The sequence below is a fragment of the Cynocephalus volans genome, chromosome 11 (assembly GCF_027409185.1).
Source record: "Cynocephalus volans isolate mCynVol1 chromosome 11, mCynVol1.pri, whole genome shotgun sequence".
Taxonomy (NCBI): Eukaryota; Metazoa; Chordata; class Mammalia; order Dermoptera; family Cynocephalidae; genus Cynocephalus; species Cynocephalus volans.
This window is the reverse complement of record NC_084470.1, coordinates 32,795,233-32,815,987: the sequence shown is the minus strand read 5'-3', so window position 1 is coordinate 32,815,987 and position 20,755 is coordinate 32,795,233. Positions and strand designations below refer to the sequence as shown.

Genomic DNA, 20,755 nt, shown 5'->3' with positions numbered 1-20,755 from the left:
AAAAGATATAGTATAACACCTATTTACACAGCATTTACATTGTGTTAGGTACTATAAGTAACATAGAGATGATTTAAAGTATACCGGGCCTGGCCAGTTAACTCAGTTAGTTAAAGCTCAGTGTTGTAACACAAAGGTTCAGATCCCTGAACTAGCTAGCTGCCAAAACCAAACCCAAACAAAAGAAAGTATATGGGAAGATATGGATAGATTATATACAAATACCACACCATTTTATACCAGGGACTTGTACATCTGCAGATTTTGGTATCCTTGAGAGGTCTTCGAACCAATCCCCCACAGATACAGAGGGACAAATATACTGTGAAAGGGAGAAGGAGGGTAGCATATAGCAAGTCCCAAACCTATCTGGCCCAAATATTTAACCCAGAATGGATATATACTTTGGGAAATGCTGCCATTGACAGTCAAATGGTTTAAGGCAGGTGGACATAACCTAGCTAGTCTTTAGTACTCTCCTACTAGGTGGGCCAGTTAGCATTGGCCCAAATTGCTTCTGCAGGAGGCTAAACCTTCTTGAGAAGTAGTATTTCATTACTAAAACAGAAATAATGTATTAACAAAGAAACCACAAATGATGTGTAATATATTATTCATTAACATTTTTTTAAATGCCAAAAGATTTCTGACTCAAAATAAAAGTTCCATGATATGGACTACATTTCTGATGCTCAGCAATTGCTAAATAAATAAATAAACAAACAAACAAACGAAACACTAAAACTGTGTAACACTGTAACATGATATACAAAGATAAGAGGCTGACAATCACCATTATCCTGCTGAGTCTATTAAAGTGGAAATACCATATACCTAGTATGTGTCCCTAGGTAGGAAAGTCAGAAGATAGTTGAGTTCTGTAATTTGTCTTTCTAGAAGGGTTTGAAATTATGAATAAAATTTTCAAGCATATTTGCTTAAGAACACCCACTAAATACGCAGTATAAAATATTATTGCTTTTAAAGACAAATTCTAAGTTGCTACATGCCAGTGACGTGCCAGTGGGTATCTGTCTTATGTATTCCAAAAGTCTGACTTAAAAGTATGGGATTAAGATATATTTATAAATACCTTAAAAAATACAGTGCTGCTTAATTATATATCCCTTGCAGAACAATGAGAATCTTAAAGCCATGTGGTTCTTCTGACATCACCTAATTCAAAAACTTCATTTTACAGATGAAACTGAGGCCCAAAAGAGGCTGTCTTACCCTACTATATAATTGAGGGTTTCTTCGATTAAATTCAATTATCTAATTTCCAGTCTTCTCTCGACAACACTGTACTGTTAGTTATCTCCTCCTGACCTGCATCTTACCTTCTCATCTCCATCTTAACACAACCACTGTGTACACTGCTTACTCTTCCTATTCTCCGTTTCTTCTTTCACCAGGTCCCATTTTCCTGTCATGTCCCTTTCAATTAATCACTCACTTTTTCTCTTCCCTCACCCTAGGAGCATTCTTACATGCATATCCTAATAGCGTTTAATTAAATTCATTTGATATTATAAACTGATGTAAATTAATTTACAAATAGTTCAGTTATAAGAATTAGAATTTAAGATTAACTCTTACTATTCATTCTAAAACCAATATAACTGAGCACAAACATATTAAGTTGAAGAAGATTCTAATCATTATCAAAAGGATACCAGATTCAAACCTGACACTTGGGACATAGATTCTACTCATTTTTGTATCTGTATTTTAGCTACAATACCACGTCTCTGAGGATTAACCACAAGTCAAAATGTCATCTTAACAAAAATCAAGGTAGGTTTTAAAGCCTGATGTCTGTTAAACAGCTCTTTTCTTCACTGTACGACCTATTTACTTATTCATAATCACACAATTGGAACACCGAAATATTTTTTGTCAATTAAGCAAGAAAAAAAGAATCTCACCCCCAATGGTACTCTCTTGAAATTCATGAAATTGGCCCTTCACAAAACGAAGCACTAGGCTTGATTTGCCAACAGCAGACTCTCCCAGAAGTACTAGTTTGAACTGGCATATTTTATTTCCAGTATTTGGCCCATTGGGTCTTGTTGCTCCTCGATTAGCCATATCCAAATATGAAAGAAGTCCCTAATTTCAGACTCTTAAATGAACTTCCAGGATGCAAGGGGCCAATTTTTTCTTTTTCTGGAGGTAAAACAACCTGTAAAGAAACAAATATGAAGTAATTAAATATACGAATCTGTAAAACAAAGCAAACCTAATACTAATCACTTCAAATTTTGCTTATAGTATATTACTGTATGACAATTATGAACTATACTGGACATTCAATGCCATTTAGTTTATTTCACTACCTTTTTAAGAAAATAAAGGCATAAGATTTGAGCCTAAAATCACTGTAATTTTCAGGGCTTATTTTTGATTTTTTTTAAAAGCTATCCTTTATTAAAGGCTCAACTTTGTGCCAGTTAGTGCTTTATGTACTTAACCACTAAACAATCCTATAAAGTTAGATACTATTATAATCCTGATAAATGAGGAGAGAGGCACAGAGTGGTTAAGTAACTCGATTGAGGCCACATAGTTACTGTGACAGAGGTGAGACAGAGCTGACCTGCAAACCTAGGCAACCTGAGAGGTGACTCAAGACTTAAGGTTCTGGAGCCAGACTACTTGGGTTATAATTGTTTGGAGGAAAATTAAGTTAAGAAATGAAAAGATCTTACCTAGAATTTAGGATTATCTGAAGGCTTCTGTTAAACAGCACGTTTTTCATTCAATTCATGATAATTTTGGAGAAACAGATATTTTAAAGCTCCCAGGTTCATGTGCCTAGTGGCTAAGACTTAAAACTGTTTCTTCATCTGCTCAAGTAGACCATACAGAGAAATGCTAAGTTGTTCTCTATGTGGTGGGATTATTAGTGAAATATTTACTTATACTAACAGTAACTTTTTTTGTAGTTTTTGGGCTAACAATACGCATGTCATTATTTTCTATTTAGCAACATATTTAGAAAAAACTAGCCTGAACAGCAGCTTCTATGTCTTCTCTTCCCATTATTTAATAGCACTAAATTTCAATGTCAAAGGAATTAGTGACTATTTGAAGAACTCTTTTTCTATCTAATCACAAATCAATCCTAATAGTTTACTCCCATCTTTAATCAAAATCTGATTATATGCTTACTAATTAAATAAATTAAATCTGATGACTACTTCCCTGAAAACCCTGCTATATTTCATTTAGCCACCTCATGAGAAATTTCTCTTCCCTGTATACTCTGAATTTAAACAAGAAACACTCTTGATAATCGCTTCATAAATAAACATATCCATGAAATCTTAGCCCTTAAAACAATAAAATCACCTCCTTGTTTTATTTCAAAGCTGGCTTTTTAGAGTCCTTATCTTCTAACAAATACATAACGAAACATCCACAGATGAAATGATAAGATGTCTGAATTGCTTCCAAACAATGGGGTATAAAGAAAACTACCCTCTCATCCCTCCTTCCCCTAAAACACACCAGTTTTGGAGGGTCTAATCCTGGACATACCGATTTCTGCCTGAGAAAATTCTTTAATTTCCAAGCCTCAATTTCCAGAACACCTAACTTGCAAAACTGTTGTGAGAAGTAAATGACACAATACAATCTCTAATACAGTGCCCACCGCATAGTAAGGATTGAAATTGGAAATTAAAGTAGCTCATTGACGAGATGATCAAATACCAATAGAACGTCATTGTAGATTGAAAATGTCCCGACACACCTTCAGATATTATGCACACAATATCAACTGAAACACTTCCCATTTCTCTCTTATCTACAAAACAACAAAATTACTTATCAAGGGCAACATTTCTATAGTACTTCCAAAATTTCAGGGAAAACATCAGACAGCATAATATTAAGGTTAAAAACTACCTACATTTACAGTTACTGAACTTTTGTCTTGTTTGGCAAAACAAATATTTTTCACAATACGCATTTTTAATCTTTTGAAAATAACTGGTATTCTATAGCTAAAGTCCTGCCAGGTACTCTTTGATCAAAAAATTTACGGGGCACTTATTTTGTGCCAGGCACCATTCCATATACTTTCCTTACAACAGCCCTATGAGTTCATATTGTTTCCATTTCACGTTAAGAATAAAGTTCCTGAGCAGTCCTCGTATTCCCAGAAATGTGCACGTGTTTTTTTCTTATTAGTTATATGAAAAACAACTGATTCAACACTTTGAGGTCACTTAAGGAAGACAAAAACCAAACGTGAACCATGCCGTTCAGAGCTTAAAAATAAAAAGCCAGCTTCCAGGGAAGAGAACACCAGATGTTTCATGGTCTCTACCCAATGAATGAATTCATTGGCCCAGTTATCTTGAATGTCTTTCAAGCTGCGGTTCACCACCCTGCACAGACGAGACAGGTCTCTAGACAGCCTATTTTGACAAGCCGCCCAGCCCCTCCATTACCCGTCTTCGGAAGTCGAAGGTAGGCGGAGCTCCCCAAATACACACCTGCTGTAGGCTCGGTTCCTGCTTGGAGAGCACCTGAGTAGCTGATAGCCAGCTCCATATAACCTGAACAAGCAGTACGCGCCAAACCCCTTGGCCTTTCCATTCGCCTCCCCCGAACATTGCCTGACTTTGACTGAGACCCCCTGGGACTGCCAGGACAGGGGCGAGGAGAAACCACGGCCTCCAGTACTCTTTCCAAGGCGCCATCTTGAGAAGGAAACAGGGTGACACCCGTCGCTCCCTCAGCCAGTCCCCAAATCCAGTCTCTAGAGCCCCTTGAGGGATGAGTCACCAGGGACAGAAGAACAAGACGCTGGGTTCGACAGCTCTTTGGCCCAGAGCACTGACGCGCGTGAGAAAGAAGGAGCGGGAGGTGCAGTGTAGGGAAGGCGGAGGGCAGCGAAGGGCCTGCGGATAACCTGGGGTCCGGGCCCGCGCTGCGGAGGGGGAAGGGCGGTTTGGTTACCTGAGACCGCAGCACGCTGAGCCGCAGGGCCGAAGCTTCCGGCAGCAAGGCCCAGGCGTGGCCCGAGGGACGAGAGTGAGGCTGCGGCGGCGGCGGCACCGGCGGCGTCTCCTCTTCGCGCCGCTCCGCTCACACTGGACGGTGCGCTGCTCGTGCCGTGGTGCCGCCCCTGTCGGGCTCCGTCCCCGCCTCTCCCCGCTCCGCCTTCCTCTTTCTTTTCTTCTCCGCCGCCGCCGGCGCTCGAGTACCAACTAATCCTTCCACCTCCTCCCTCCTCTGCCTCCTCCCCTCAGGCTGGCCGCCGGCTCCTTCACGAACCAAAACACAAACACTCAAGTCCCAGCGCGGGAGCCACTTCCGCTGTCCGGAGCCGGCCGCGCCGCCACGTCGCCGCACGCAGCAAACTACGCCCTTTCGTCACTTCCTGTCGTCGCCAGGACGCCCGCTCCATCCGCTCCCCAGCCCCATTTGGAAGCTTGCTCGCGGGGCGGGCGCGGCGCGTCGCGTGACCTTCGCGCGCGGCCTAGGTCGGGTCCCGCCTCTTTCCTCCCCCACCCTAGGCTCGCGAGGCCCCGCCCTGGCCAGCGCCATTGTTATCTGGGTTGGGGTCGCAGGACTCCGGGCGGTGGGGATCTGGGGAACTCCTTTACTAACTTCCTTTGGGGGAAAGACCGACAAGAGCTTGGTTTGTCACGCCCAGCCCTTGTGGGTTGGCGATGTTCCCTTTGTGAATATTAATTACTCAGAGTCCCCACTCCACTCCGAAACACTCCAGTCTTGGCAACTTGGATAAGTTGCTTTATTAAGGGATTTGTCTAGTGCGAGAGACTCCATCCCCAGCATGTCTTTGGATATAGGTGGGCCTTTAAAGGTTTCTAAATCGTACTTATCTCGGGGAGGAAGGAAGGAAACTCCCCATCCCAAAAGCTGTTTTTGGGTGCTAAAGCTTAAAAACTTGCTTGTATTGAGAGTACTTGGTTTGGTAAGGGGTGGGGAAGGGGGCGGGCAAATCCTAAATTAAGAACTTTAGAATTTTCCTTGGAAAGTTACTGCACTAAGCGCTGTACAGGAGTTATCCCATTTGATTCTTACACTATAAGCCTTTCATTCTGAAACAAACTTGTTTATTATGTTTCCCTATATTAGAATATTAACTCCCCAAAGTGGCCCTAACCTCTGTAAAACTGTGTCTAACATCGTGCCTGGCAGCCAGGAGTCTTCAGTCATGGTTGTGGCATTATTACCTTTTTTTTTTTGGAGGTTGTGGAATTAATGAATGAGGCATGACTGTTTTACAGGTAAAGAATTTGAGGCATAAGAGATTAAGTAACTTGTCCAAGATCACCGCCTGTTTGGTGATGGAGTTGGCTTCTAACCTTTGGGCTGGCTCCTGAATGTGAGTCCTTAAACACGATTCCAGTGAAAAGTAACCCAAGAAGTTTATTAGATCTTCCACAGCAGACTTACTTAAGATATGCTTCTTTGGGTCAATCACACACCAAAGGCAGTCTCTGGTGAGTCATCTGAAACCAAACCAAAAAAAGAAAAAAAAAAAATCTTAGTAACTTGGTAGGAAAATGTTCAATTGATTTTCCTTCGGAATAAGGGCTAGTTTTTTTTTTTTTTTTTTCAGTTTAAAATTTATGTTGTGAGGGCATGCATATTGATTGCTTTTGAAGTGTATCTGGCCTAAGATATCCTGTAGGTGCTCAGTCAATATTGTGCAATGAAAATAGTTGGAACCCTTGAACAGCCAGTCTTTCAGATCAACTCCTCAATTACCAGAGAGAATAATGTGTCATAAGTAAATGGTATCTGTGGCATGTTATCCCCAAGGGGTTGTTCCAATACTCGTCACGGTAATAGCTCTTGGACAATCCCAGGAAGAATCAGGAAATAGGATATGTCACATCAGTTTTGTCATGTCAACAGCATGTCCAAAATCAAATCTATTGCACCCCAGACCTGCTTCTGCTTAGTGACTGGCATTAACAGCCTCACAGAACAGCAGAATCAACTTCAGATCTTCCTTCTTTTCCTCATAAACCATTGTCCATTCTGTCACCAAATTCTCTAATCTCCCAATTGAGGTCTAATCCCAATGACTGGGCCATGGTAGGATTCATATAAACTGGAATTAATACATACTGATGCCCTTTCAATCCATTCTTTACATTTTAGCCAGTTGCTGCCCTAATCAAAACCATCACTGCTGGTCTCTTCTCCTCCATGATGCCAACTTCTCTAGACAGCATCTAAAGATACTTCTAGACCGGCTGGTTAGCTCAGTTGGTTAGAGGGTGATGTTATAACACCAGGATCAAGGGTTTGGATCCCCATACCAGCCAGCCACCAAAAAAAAAAAAAAAAAAAAAAAAAAGATACTTCTATTGGATTTAATTGTCTTTTTTCTGTAGTTTCACAATACTTTGCTTTATGCTCTGTAGTGGTTCTTCTAAAATGTGCTTTAATTTACAGTTAAAGAGTGACTGGACTTAGCCTTTCATTCCCCTTAGAATTATAAAGTTTTTAAGGCCCAGGACCATCAGTTATGAAAGAAAGTGAGCCAAGATGCCGGGTACTGTTCAAGCTTTATTAAAGAAAGAAATCTGCTGGGCTGTACTCAAAATGGAGGACAGCCCGGGGCTGCCCTGAAAATGGGGGACAGCACCAAGTGTGGGGGTGGTAGAGCTTATTATTGGTATGTTGGCTCCAAGAGCTGGGTGATGTAATTCCGGGGTGAGGATTGAGTTAGGTCATGGGAATGGAGTGTTCTGCACATGTGGAAACGCCTAAAGTTTAATTTTCTCCGAAACCATGAGGCTTCTTGTAAAAGAGAACGGGGGAGGGGATGGGAGGAGGTGGATGGCACCATTTTGTACTTGGGCTTGTCTAAGATGGTGCTGGTTATGTTGCAGATCTATTAAGTTATTCATCATTTTAGTTCCTCACAGAAGAACTTTGGTTGATATAATAAGGACCCCCAAAATATTAGTGAACTTAATTACATTTAGAATGATGAACATTTGACTTAAGACCTCACAAATAACACATGGGATGCTGAAATTTATAAATTGCTAAGAACTCCCCCTTTTCATCATTGTATATTGCTTCCGCATTCATTTCTGTTTGCTGATTTTGTCTTTTAATTTACTTCCTTCATGAATACATTCCACAATATTTTACAGTTTAGTCATAATGTTTGCCTGTGAGGGTGCTGTCCCAGTGGCTGGCACTTCTAAAGATCCAGTGGTAATTTTAGAGAAATTGAAATACCACAGTAAAGCTTTGCTGTTGTATTGCGACTCACAATATGTCCGTGTTTTCTTTTTCCTAACCCCAGATAACTGAGGAGGACTGCTAATGTATATATTTTAGTGTCAAATGTGGCATCCTGCTAGTTGATAGAATTTGTTAAGGAGGCAACAAAATGGTTGGGCCTAAATAAAGTAATAAAGACTGAAACACTGTCCTTAGTCTTATATTGCCCTCAAATCTCCAAATGCCTAAGCCCCCTGTATCTTCCACCTTCTCTTCCAGGAATTCTTTTCTCCCTTGTGTAGTTGAAGAATGAATCCTTGCATAGATGGTAATGAATGGTTACATTTACATTATCTGGGATTCTCTGGAGACAATTCACAATTTTTTTCTGGAGACCAACCAAATGGTAATTCTAACATAAGTCATGGTGGCAAGGCAGTGAGAAAAAGGCTCTGGAAACTCGAGCCAATCATGTTTAAAAAACTTTGTCTTTGGAGGGCATCATTCAGACCTCAGCTTAAATGTCCCCTACCTGCAGGAATCCTAAACCCACCAATTCTAAAGTGCTTCTTCCACATCAAAATATTCTATTTTTTCCATAACAATCTCTATCTGAAATTATTATATTTATTGGCTCATTTGATGATTATCTATCCTCACTAGAATATAAGTTCCATGAGGTATGGACTGGTTTCTATTCCATTGTATTCCCACCACTGACACAAGGAGAGACTCAATACATATTTGCGGAATTAATGAATTGAATAAGCTCTTCTAATGCTCATACAATCATTACCAAGGTCAGGGGTTCAGATCCCCATACCAGCTAGCCACACACACACACACACACACACACACACACACACCCCCAAAAGGGGAAAAAAAAATGCCCTGATTTACTCAATATTAAGTCACTTAAAGAGCTTAGGGAGAGAAGAATGTTTATGTTGACTATCTAGAAAGTTACAGTAAACAGCTTTTCAAATGTGAAATAATGTCCCCTACTCACTTTTTTTTTTATTTTTAGATTTTACAAGGTTTTCATAGAGTACTTGTAAAAACTGTAATCCTGTAAATTTTATTCAAATTCTAAACTATTTGTTTTATATTTCTATATGTGTAGAACATGACAAATATTCACCAAATGTACTCTCATTAAAGTCTGACAGAAAAACTGGTGGCTCGGTTAGAGTGGGCTGTTGATAACACCAAGTTTGAGGGTTTGATCCCTGTTACCAGCCAGCGGCAAAAAAAAATCTGACAGAGGCATAAACCCTATTTAAAGAAAATTCCATACTTAAAAGTTTTTTTTTTTTTTTTTCCCTTTTTATCCTTATTGTTGATATGGAGGAAAAAACCAAAAGTTTGAGTTTGCCACGATATTTTATTTTTTTTTGCCACAATATTTTAAAAAATACAATATGCATTATCATGTATCATATCTCAAACTCTAACATATTTACTTTAAATGAGATTTAAAGCCTAGTTATTAAAGTTTAAGTATTCTCAAGGACTTTAAGGTGTTTCTATGCCACAGCTGTCAAGTATGATAACTTTCCAGAATTAAATAGTTATTTTGCGCTAAAATAACTACATGCAATGTGGAGGTACTTGGGCAAGGAAAGACCTAAAAGAAGTGGTCAGCACCAGAAAGTTTATTTGTTCCCAGATCACCAGTAAAATTAATAGGCTAATGGTCAGACAAGCCAATGTTTGAAATCATCCTAACAGGACTGCCTTGCTTGGGAAATCAAAAAGAAGTTGGTGAACATTTGTTCTAGTGGCCAAAGCCATATCACTCACGTTTTCGTGCCCTCCAAATCTAGTAAAAAAAGTGGGAGAGATGAGGGAGGAGAAGAAAAGACAGGAAGGGAGGAGGATAGAGAGGGAGATGGTGGGGAAGAGGGGAGAATGAATGAGAGATAGGCAGGTCCCTGAAGAAGCAGGAATTGCGCGCCAAGCCCCGCCCCTGTTTCCCAGGTAACCGGGTAAACAGACTCCATCTCCTTTTCCTCAGTGAACTCCGCTAGGTCTTAAGAGACGCAGGAAGCGGTGGGCAGGTAGTCCATGTAGGGATGTGCTCATTCGTGAGAGTGGGGTCTTCCAATGTATTGGGACCCCCCATGGGATTGGAAACTTCCCTTGAGTCAGGTACAGCTTTCCCCTTAGAGATGAGTGCCCTTGAAGGAATGAAGGAGTCTGGGGGGAAATCTCCCCTGAACATGGAGGTCGGACTCACCCACGAACGAAAGAATGACTTAGAAGACAGGAGGGTCTTCATGGGAACAGAAGTTCCCATGGATTTGGGGCTTGGAGTGGGATTAGGAAAAGAGGATTCCCGATGCGGGGAGAGCCCTGTGTTTAATAATAAATATGGGCGGATGGCAACACCCGAAACAAAACCTCCATTGAACAAGGGGCTTGAGATGGGATTAGAAAGACATAATATTTCTAGGACCCCCATGGAAAGGATTAATTTAGGAGTCAACAGGGTCTCAGTCTCACAGGGAACAAAACCTCTGGATATGTTGCCAGGAAAAATGGGGTTAGAAAATGAGCGTATTCTGGCAGGGTGTCCCAGTGGAAGGATAATACAGCCTCCCTTGGGCATGGTATGTAGAAGTCCACAGGCTGTGCGAAGTAGGAGAGGTCCTGTGGCTAGTGGACCTGAAAGGATAGAGGCTTTAGTGGGAAAGCAGCCTGCTTTGGGTATGGAACCAAGACAGGAACTGGAAAAAGAGTCTACCTGTGTTGTGATGAAACCTAACACAGAGATGAGGCCTCCTGTGGAGGTGGACATTGGGCTACCCCAAGGAGAGGAGCCAGATGACACTAAGAATGCAGAGCTCCAAATGGGCCTGGTGATAGAACATCCCCAGCACAAGTTTGTCCAAAAACCTGAAGAGAAAAAAGAGGCTGGAAACACTGAACGAGGAGTGGAACATCCAGATTACATCAGACCTATATACTCTGGGAAATTTTTTGATCGGACACCTTGCTGGCCAAGTGTAAGTTTTCTTTCCTGGTATTTTTGGTAGAAACTATGTATAGCCATGCCCCTATCGAGATGATAAAGTGACAAGATTTAGTTGGGTTTGTGGAGACAAATCACAAAGGTTGGGATTCTAATATCCTTTGCTCCACTGGATTCTTTCCAGATATTACTTTGATCTCATTCTCTGCCTCCCTTTCTAGTTGTCAGTTTTGTTTTCTGTGAACATCAGTGATTCCTCCTTTCTCCCTCTTTTCTCCTTTGACCTTTGTTTTATTCCCCAACCTTCATTATTTCAACCCTCTCATATGTTGAGATACATGGAAATACATGTTGTGTCCTAATATTCATGTTATGAATGAAGAAAGAAAAGTGTTTGTTTTTCCATTCAATATTTAGTCTGTGAGTTATTTGTTCTTTCAGCAAAGATTTATGGTGGCCATTGTGCTGGATACAGGACAAAATAAAATGAGAAGTACATGATTCCTACCCTCTCGGTTTAGGCTCACTCCAATGATGGAGACAAATAACTAGATGAACATTATACAGACATATAAATATATAGAAAACAGACTGTGATTCTTCCTTCATAGAACTGCACTCTAAGCACAGAGCTCAGTGGAAAGATTGTACAGTTCTGTTTGGAGGAAATGGGAAAGGCTTAACAGAGGAAGTAATATTTGAGCTAACAGTGAAAGGTATCAGTATTTGTCAGATGGAAGAATGAGGTTAGAGCACTGGGAACAAAGAAAGGCACAGAGCATTACCAAATCTTATGTTCAGAAAGCATAAGCAATTCTGGTTAGCATGGTGTTGAGAGATGAAGATGAAGAAATATGTAGAAGAAATCTAAAGATAAAGAATGCAGGGGTAAAACATATGGATACAGGATCAATGGTGGATCTTAATGAGGAAAGAAATAAATAAAATTTGTCTTTTAGAAAGAAGATAATTTTGATATCAGTAGTAATGACGAACTAGAATGGGGACATATTGAATGACAGGTAGAAAGCTACAAGGTCATGCCAAAATAATGATGGACTAGAATTAATGTAGAGTTGGAAAGAACAGAAAGGAGAATATCACTTTGTGGTTTTGTTTGTTTGTTTGTTTGTTTTGGCATCTGGCTGGTATGGGGATCCAAACCCACGACCTTGGTGTTACACGGCTGCATTCTAAACAACTGAGCTAACTGGCTGGCCTAGGAGAGTACAAATTTGAGAGGTTTAAGAGATGATGAATTTATCACCACCCAGTTGTGGATCTATGTGATGAGAGTGAGGGAAATTGATGGAAGATTTAGGAGTTTCTACGTGGGTAATGATCTCTTTGGGTTCGGTGGCAAATGAATATCCCGTGTTTTGCTATCTTAAGTTTAAGCTATCAGGTGAAGAAGCCAAGGAGACAGTTAGTAATGTGAGGCAGTTGAAGCCACGGGTGGGGATGGAAGAAGGAGGTCTAGGTAGGAACCTTGGGAAACACTAATGAGGTGGTCATTGAAAGAGATGTCAATAAGATGAGTTCTTGAGAGCAAGGACAATATCTTATTCACCATTTACCTCCATGGCATGTCACGATTCCTGGCATGTGGTGTTCATTTAGTAAATATATGTTTGATAAATGGAAGGATGTCTGGATGATTAGATGAGAGAACAGTTAGAGAAAAAAGAGGTAAGTCGGAGAGGGTGGTATTGAGGAACATAAAGTAAGCAACTGTGTTTGTTTTTGTTGCATATAACATAAATATCTGAAACTGGGTAATTTGTAAAGAAAAAAGGTTTATTTGGCTCACAATTCTGGATAGCGGCATTGATGTGGGTCTCAGGCTGCTTTCACTAATGGCAGGCAGTCGGTGAGTTCAGGGAGATCACATAGCAAGAGGAAGAGGGAGAGAGAGAGAAGGTGCCACAGTTCTTTAAACAGCCAGCTCTTGCAGGAATTAATAGAGTAAATCTATTCATGAGAGATCATCCCCATGACCCAAACACCTCCCAACACTGCCACATTGGGGATCAGATTTCAACATGAGCTTTGGAGGGACAAGGGTTGGGGGAACAAACATATCCAAACTATATCATCAACCTTAAAGCATTCTGGGAATAACAGATTCCACACACTGAGATTTGAGAATAACACTCAGCTGAAGAGGGTACAGAATTTCTGTAGAATTTTGTCCTGGTCTGCAGACTTTTCTGTTCCTCTTGGGACTCAGGATGTCTTTTTGTCATTGACCCACTTTGCTTTCATATTTCCTCATTGGATTTCCCCAGCCACTCTCTTTTTACTTGACCACACCTGTTTCAGGTTCCTGGATCGGTTCTGCAGTTTATGGCTTCTGATCTGATCTCACACATGCAGACACCACTTCTGGTCTCCAGCACAGGCAGTTCTCAAACCTCTGCTTCCTCCCACTTCTCACACCCTTCTTTCTAAATGGGACAGGACAGGGAAGAGAGTGTTAAGAGAGAATGATCAGCAATGCTAAAGTATTTCCTATAGGGCAAATAAAATGAAGACCGATGAACTTTGGACAGTAAGGAAATTAGCAACATTGTTAGGACAGTGTAATGGATGGAAAATTCAGATTACAATATACTAAAGAGCAAGTGGGATATTAGAATTGGAGAAAGCTACTGTGAATTGTTTTTTCCTTAAGAAGTGATGGGCAAGAGAAGGCAGTAAAGATTCCATTTAGTAATGTTATTATTTACTTAGTGAATCAGTAGAGGAATCTGAGATAACACAAAGGAGAAAAATGGGTGGAATCAGATCATAAATAAGCAGGAAGGAATGTAGTTAGTATCATGGGCAAGAGGGGGATTAGCCTTGATTAGAAATAAAGCTTTCTTTTCAAATACTTTTTTAAATGTTAAAATATTTATTTTCATTATGAAACAAAAAAAAAACATTATAGAAAATTTATAAAATAGGGATAAAAACAGCTATCATCTTATTATCCTAATACAATGCCTATTAACACTTTGCTGTATTCACATTAACATTTATTGGGGGCTAACTATATGAACATCACTATTCATGGAGCTTTGCAGGTATTAATTCATTTGCTCTCATAACAACCCTATGACACATCTTCTATTGCTAAATTCTATTTTATAGGTGAGGAAACTGAGGCAAATGAGATAATTTGGCCAAAGTTGTACAGCTAGGAAGTGGTAGGATTTGAAGTCACAAATTCCTACTTGAGAGTCTGAGTTCTTGATTACAACTATACTTACTGTGACACTTTTCTCCAAATGCATTTTTACATAGTTGTTACCATACTGAGCATAAGAATTGTCTTGATTTTTCACTTATTGTTATTTAATAAGCATTTTATTGTTATTACAAAGACTTCATAAAGATATTTTAATGATAAAAAATAATAGTCTTTTAAGCCAATGTATGATTCTTTTTGTTTGTTTGTTTTTTTGGCAGTTGGCCAGTACAGGAATCTAAACCCTTCAAGCTGATATATGACTTTTTAGTTAAATCATTCCGTCTATTGTTGGGCATTTAGATTTTTTTGCAGAATTTATTATAAAGATAGTTTGTCTGTGAACATATTTATGCATATGTCTTCTTGTATGTATTGTAATATTTTCTTAGGATAGAGTTTCAGCAGAATACAAAGGTATGGATTTTTTTCTAATTCCTGTTTCCAAATCTCTTCCTAAAAGACTGTATCAATAAATTTAAAAAATTGATAATGATTTGTTAGGCATTGTTTTAATTCACATTTCTTTGACTTATAATGAGATTGGAAATTGCACCATATGTTTGTTTTCATTGTTTTTGTTGTCCTTTTATCTGGTCACCTTGTTAAACTCTTATTAATCATAATTGCTTATCATAATTTCCTTTGGATTTTCTTTTTTTTCCTTTTTCTTTACCCAGCATTCAGTTCATTCCTTTGGATTTTCTAGGTAGACAATCATATTGGTTGACACTTTTGTCTTTCCCTGTTTAGTATATATACCTTTCATTTCTATTTCCTATCTCATTGCATTGACTATGATCAAAAATATAATACTGAAAATAAAGTCTCTTTTCTGAATTTTGTTTGTTTTGGTGGCCAGTGAGTTTAGGGATCCTAACCCTTGACCTTGGTGTTATCAACACCATGCTCTAACCAACTGAGCTAACCAGCCAGCCCTCTTATCTGATTTTAATGGGAATGATTCTAATGTTTCACTACTATGATTTTTGCAGAAGATTTCTGATACATCAAGTTAAGAACATTTTTACCCATTCCCAGTTTGATAAGAATGTTCAAAAATCAGGAATGAAGTTTGAGCTATGAAAAGCTTTCCCCATGTTTGCTGCAATATATTTTTTTTCCAAATTAAAATTGTTGATTTTCTGAATTAACAATCTTCATATTTTGGGGCTAAGTTCTACTTGGTTGTGATATATTATTTTTGTAATATATTATACGTGATATATTATTTTTATAATATATTCCTGGATTTGATTTGCCAGTATTTTACTAGGATTTTTGCATCTATGATTCTACATAAGTTTAGACAGTAGATTTCCTTTTTGGGCTAGCTTTCTCTGTGTTTGGTATTTTGGTAATGTTAGTGTATAAAAAGAATTAAGAAGTCTTCCATCCTTCCAATTGTCTTTATGTTTTATTTGTATATTATGTATATTATCTGCTTCTTGTAGGTTTGATGGAACTAACATAGCTGAAAGGGGAAAGGGAGGTGATCTCCAACATCCTGACCAAGGAATGGGATGGTAAAGTATTTGATGCTCTTGAGTTCATCCAGTCTCAGAGTAGGAAGGAAGTACATTTGAGTGAGGTTGAAACCCAGTGTCAAGCAAGGCTGTGAGGAGAGTTTAGATGGAAATCGTTATTGTGAGTAGCCTGTAAAGATCAATTCTTGAGGACAATTGCTTTTCATCAGGGTGCATTCAGGGAATTGAGGGAGCTCATCTCAATGAGAGGCCTTTCTGTTCTTGGGGAGTGGGGACCAGATACATCACTTTGTAGGGGCACTCATTCTGTGGTTTGAAGTTGTTGCCTAAAGTTGGTGTTGAGCTGTAAGTAAAGATTTGTACTGATAAATTTATGAGACCCATTAAGTGAGTCCTTCTAGTAAAACACTAATGGCTATGGAACTAGTAAAACAAGGAAAGGTTTCCAAAATATGGTGGCCTGAGGAGAGTTTATTGGAGTGCCCTTCAAGACTAAACAGATTTTGATGAAAAGAGGCCCTCTCCATGTGGAGGCCTGGTAGCCCTTGAAATAGTACTTGGTTCTTGGAAAGCATTCTGGCAGAGATCAAAATCTCTATAATAGTCATTTCCCTAAGACATCCTGAGACTGTCCCTTGCTTTCCATCAATGCACTGGCTATGAAAGAAACCTGGGGTTATTAAAATAACTGAACTGTACAAAGTGCATTGGTAAATAATATTGAGCCCTGAAGTAGAAAGAGAAAGAAGCAAGGAAAGGTTTAAAGGAAAGTTAAAAAAAATTACAGTGTCTACAGTGACTGGACAGTGTGTGGGCAATGGAGCTAGATAGATGAAAAATTACACAGTACCTGTTTTTAAGGAGCTCAGAGTCTAAAACATGAGACCAATAGACAAATAACTTGATAATATGTTAAGTGTTATGCAAAGGGGTGCCTTATTTTTTCCTGTTCTATAGTAAGAGAACCTGACAGCTATTTTGGGGATAGGTAGAAGAAAAGAGGCCACCCCTTTATAAATCTTTCTAGTTATACAAGCCTTGGTATTGGGGAAAAAAGTGCAAAGATTCATTTGTTTGAATTTGCAAAGCCAATCTCTATGGCTTTGGATGGAGTTTGGATGTGTTGTCCCCTTCAAAACTCATGTGGAAATTTGATCCCCAATGTGGCGGTGTTGGAAACTGATTGAGTCATGGGGGCTGATCCCTCATGAATGGATTAGTGCTCTCCCTAGGTGGGGGGAGTAATGAGTGAGTTCTCGCTTTATTAGTTCCCGTGAGAGCTGGTTGTTTAATAGACCCTGGCACCTCCCCTCTCTCTCTTTTGCTTCCTCTCACCATGTGATCTGCTTGTACCCGCTGGCTGCCTGCCCTGTTTTCTGCTGTGAGTAGAAGCAGCCTGAGGTCCATGACAGATGCAGCTTTCCCAGAACTGTAAGCCAAATAAACCTTTTTTCCTTATAGATTACCCAGTCTCAGGTATTTCTGTTATAGCAAAACAAAACGGATGAAAACAACAAGATTCTGGAGAACAGAGTGATCTTGATCAAGGACCAGTGAGAGAGATGGGACCATTCTACTAGCCCACCTTGAGTTTGGAAAGTGGAAAGTAGCATAATGATTATGGGTCTTTGGATCTTCAGCAGCTGAAAATGGTCATGTATCAATCTTTCTGAGTTGACTTTAGTCTTGACAACCAGTTGCGTGAGAAGTGGAAGGTACTTAGCCAATGAAAGCTTTAAACACTGGGGGCTGAGTGAGGAGGTGGCTAAGCAAGGTGTCACTGGTATGATTAGGGATTGAGCAAGGAGGTAGCTGAGTAAGGAGGTGGTTGGTGCAGTTGGGAGTTTGGTTACAAACAGAAGACCTAGGCAAATAAGTAAATATATTTAGGACAATAGGTACCAGGTTTCTCACTGATGGAGAAAAGAGTTACAAATATGGACAGAAGGGTAGAATGAATCTTGTTGGATTGTATTGTAATTGGAGGTATTGATGGAAACTCATGATATCTATAGCTATGTCTATGGGCTCCATGTACACATATTTAACTAGACAGAATATTATAGAATTAATATAGATGTAGGTGTGTGGGAGTATGTGTGCATTTATATGCATTATACATTAAATGTATACAATATACCTTTCCTATCTCTATTCTCTAAGAGGACCTAGAAGCAATGTTTCTCTAGTGGCAATGAATACACCTAAATCCAGGTCTTGTTTTCTTTTCCTTTTTTAAATTACTAACGAATTTTTACTAGAGCCTGTCTGTTACTGGAAGGTGACTAACATGTCCATAGGCAGAGGATTTCATAGAATTTCAGGTTCCACATTTTAGTTGAAGTCTAAGATGTTCTGGAGATCAATGGAATCTGCGATTTATTTCTTCCTACATAAATGCTTTATTTTTAAAAATTTTTATTTATTTATTTTTGGAACATAGTTGATTATACATATCTATTGGGTACAGTGCTGAATATCAATACATGTGTGCATATGCGATGTTCAAATCAGGATAATTAGTATATTCAACATTATACAATATAATCAACTTTTGTGGCCCTTTACCAATACCTCCCTTTCCACTCTCCCCTTCCCCCACCTCTGGTAACCTCAGTTCTGTTCAACATTCTATTGTGATTGTTGTATCTTTCTTTCTTTCTTATTTATTTACTTATTTGTGTATGTTAGTTTCCACTTATAAATGAGTACATGCAGTATGTCTCTTTCTCTGCCTGGCTTATTTCACTTAACATAATTTTCTCTAAGTTCATCCATGTTGGTTTTTTTATGGCAGAATAGTATTCCATTGTGTAAATATACCACATTTTACTTATGCAGTCATCCAATGATGGGCATTAATGTTGGATCCATTTAGGTTGGATCTTGGCTATTGTAAGTAGAGCTGCAATAAGCATGGGAGTACAGGTATTCCTTCAACATCATGATTTCCAATTCTTTTGGTATATACTGAGCAGTGTGATTGCTGGACTATATGGCAGTTCTATCTGTAGTTATTTGAAGAACCTCCATACTATTTTCCATAATGGCTGCACCAATCTATAGTTCCACCAGCACTGTAGGAGGATTCCTCTTTCTTTGCATTCTCGCCAGCATTTGTTATTCTCTGTCTTTTTGATAATAGCCACTCTAACTAGAGTGAGATGATATCTCAATGTGGTTTTGATTTCCATTTTTCTGATGCTGAATGACAGTGAGTATTTTTTCATGTGTCTGTTAGCTATTCGTATATCTTCCTTTGAGAAATGCCTTTTCAGCTCCTTTGCCCATTTTCAAATCTGGTTATTTTTTAATTTTTATTTTTTTACTGTTAAGTTGTTTGAGTTCCTTATATATTCTGGATATTAATTCTTTGTTGGATGCATAGTTTTCAAACATTTTCTTCCACTCTAGATTGTCTTTTCACTCTGTTAATTGTTTCTTTTTCTGCACAGAAGCTTTTTAGTTTGATATATTTCCATTTGTTGCCTTTGCTTTTGGGGTCGTATTCATAATACTGTCTAGTCCTACTTCCTAAAGTGTTTCCCCTATGTTTTCTTTTCAGAGTTTTAAAGTTGTAGGATGTATAATTAAGTATTTAATCCATTTTGAGTTGATTTTGGTATATGGCAAGAGGTATGGGTCTAGTTTCATTCTTCTATATATGGATGTCCATTTTAACCAGCACCATTAATTGAAGAGGAAGTCATTTCCCCAGTGTGTGTTCTTGGTGACTTTGTTGAAGATCAGTTGGCTGTAAGTATATGGGTTGATTTCTGGGTTCTCTGTTCTGTTCCATTGGTCCACATGTCTGTTTTTATTCTAGTATCATGCTGTTTTAGTCACTATAGCTTTGTAGTATAATTTCAAGTCAGGTAGTGTTATGCCTCTGGCTTTATATTTTTGGTTCAGGATTGCTTTGGCTATTTGGGGTCTTTTATTGTTCCATATGAATGTTAGGATTGTTATTGTCTATTTCTGAGAAGAATATCATTGGTATTTTGAAGGGTTTGCATTGAGTCTGCAGATCACTTTGAGTTGTATTGACATTTCACAATATTAATTCTTCCAATCCAAGAGCATGGAATGTCTTTCCTTCTTTTTGTGTCCTCTTTAATTTCTCTCAACAGTGATATGTAGTTTTCATTGTGGAGATGTGTCCAAGAAGAAATTAAACAGGAAATCAAAAAATTCCTTGAAACTAATGAAAATAAAGACACATCATACCAAAACTTGTGATATACTGCAAAAGCAGCACTAAGAGGGAAGTTTATCACAATAAATGCTTCTACCAAAAGAACAGAAAGATTGCAAATAAACAACCTAACACTATACCTCAAAGAACTAGAAAAACAAGAACAATCCAATCCTAAAATTAGTAGATGGAAAGAAATAATTAAGATCAGAGCAGAACTAAATTAAACAGAAACCTCACCATCAAAATACAAAAGGTCAGTGAAACAAAAAGTTGTTTTTTCAAGAAGATAAACAAAATAGACAAACCATTAGCTAGGCTAACTAAAAAGTGAAGAGAGAAGACTCAAATAACAAAAATTAGAAATGAAAAAGAAAACATTACAACTGATACCACAGAAATACAAAGAATCATTAGAGACGATTGTAAACAACTATATGCCAACAAATTTGAAAACCTGGAGGAAATGGATATATTTCCAGATACATACAAACTATGAACCAAGAAGAAATAGAAAACCTGAATAGACCAATAACAAGCAATACAATTGAAGCAGTAATCATCAGTCTCCCAACAATGAAAAGCCCAGGACTGGATAGCTTTACTGCTGAATTCTACCAAACCTTTAAAGAGGA

General features: G+C 38.7%; 2 protein-coding genes across 2 annotated transcripts in view; one reads left to right on the top strand and one right to left on the bottom strand.

The window, feature by feature from the left end:
* Window positions 1-5,332, bottom strand: part of RAB5A (RAB5A, member RAS oncogene family) — a 29,404-nt gene extending 24,072 nt beyond the window's left edge. The window contains exons 1-2 of the mRNA XM_063113998.1: window positions 4,972-5,332; window positions 1,929-2,185 (exon numbers count right to left, since the gene is read on the bottom strand). Of these exons, the coding sequence (XP_062970068.1) occupies window positions 1,929-2,091 (163 nt within the window). The 5' untranslated portion in view covers window positions 2,092-2,185; window positions 4,972-5,332. The remainder of the gene's footprint in view (window positions 1-1,928; window positions 2,186-4,971) is intronic.
* A 5,071-nt stretch (window positions 5,333-10,403) lies between these two features.
* The window catches only part of EFHB (EF-hand domain family member B), a 49,781-nt gene continuing 39,429 nt past the window's right edge, over window positions 10,404-20,755 (top strand). The window contains exon 1 of the mRNA XM_063113366.1: window positions 10,404-11,240. Coding sequence (XP_062969436.1) covers window positions 10,404-11,240 — 837 coding nt within the window. The remainder of the gene's footprint in view (window positions 11,241-20,755) is intronic.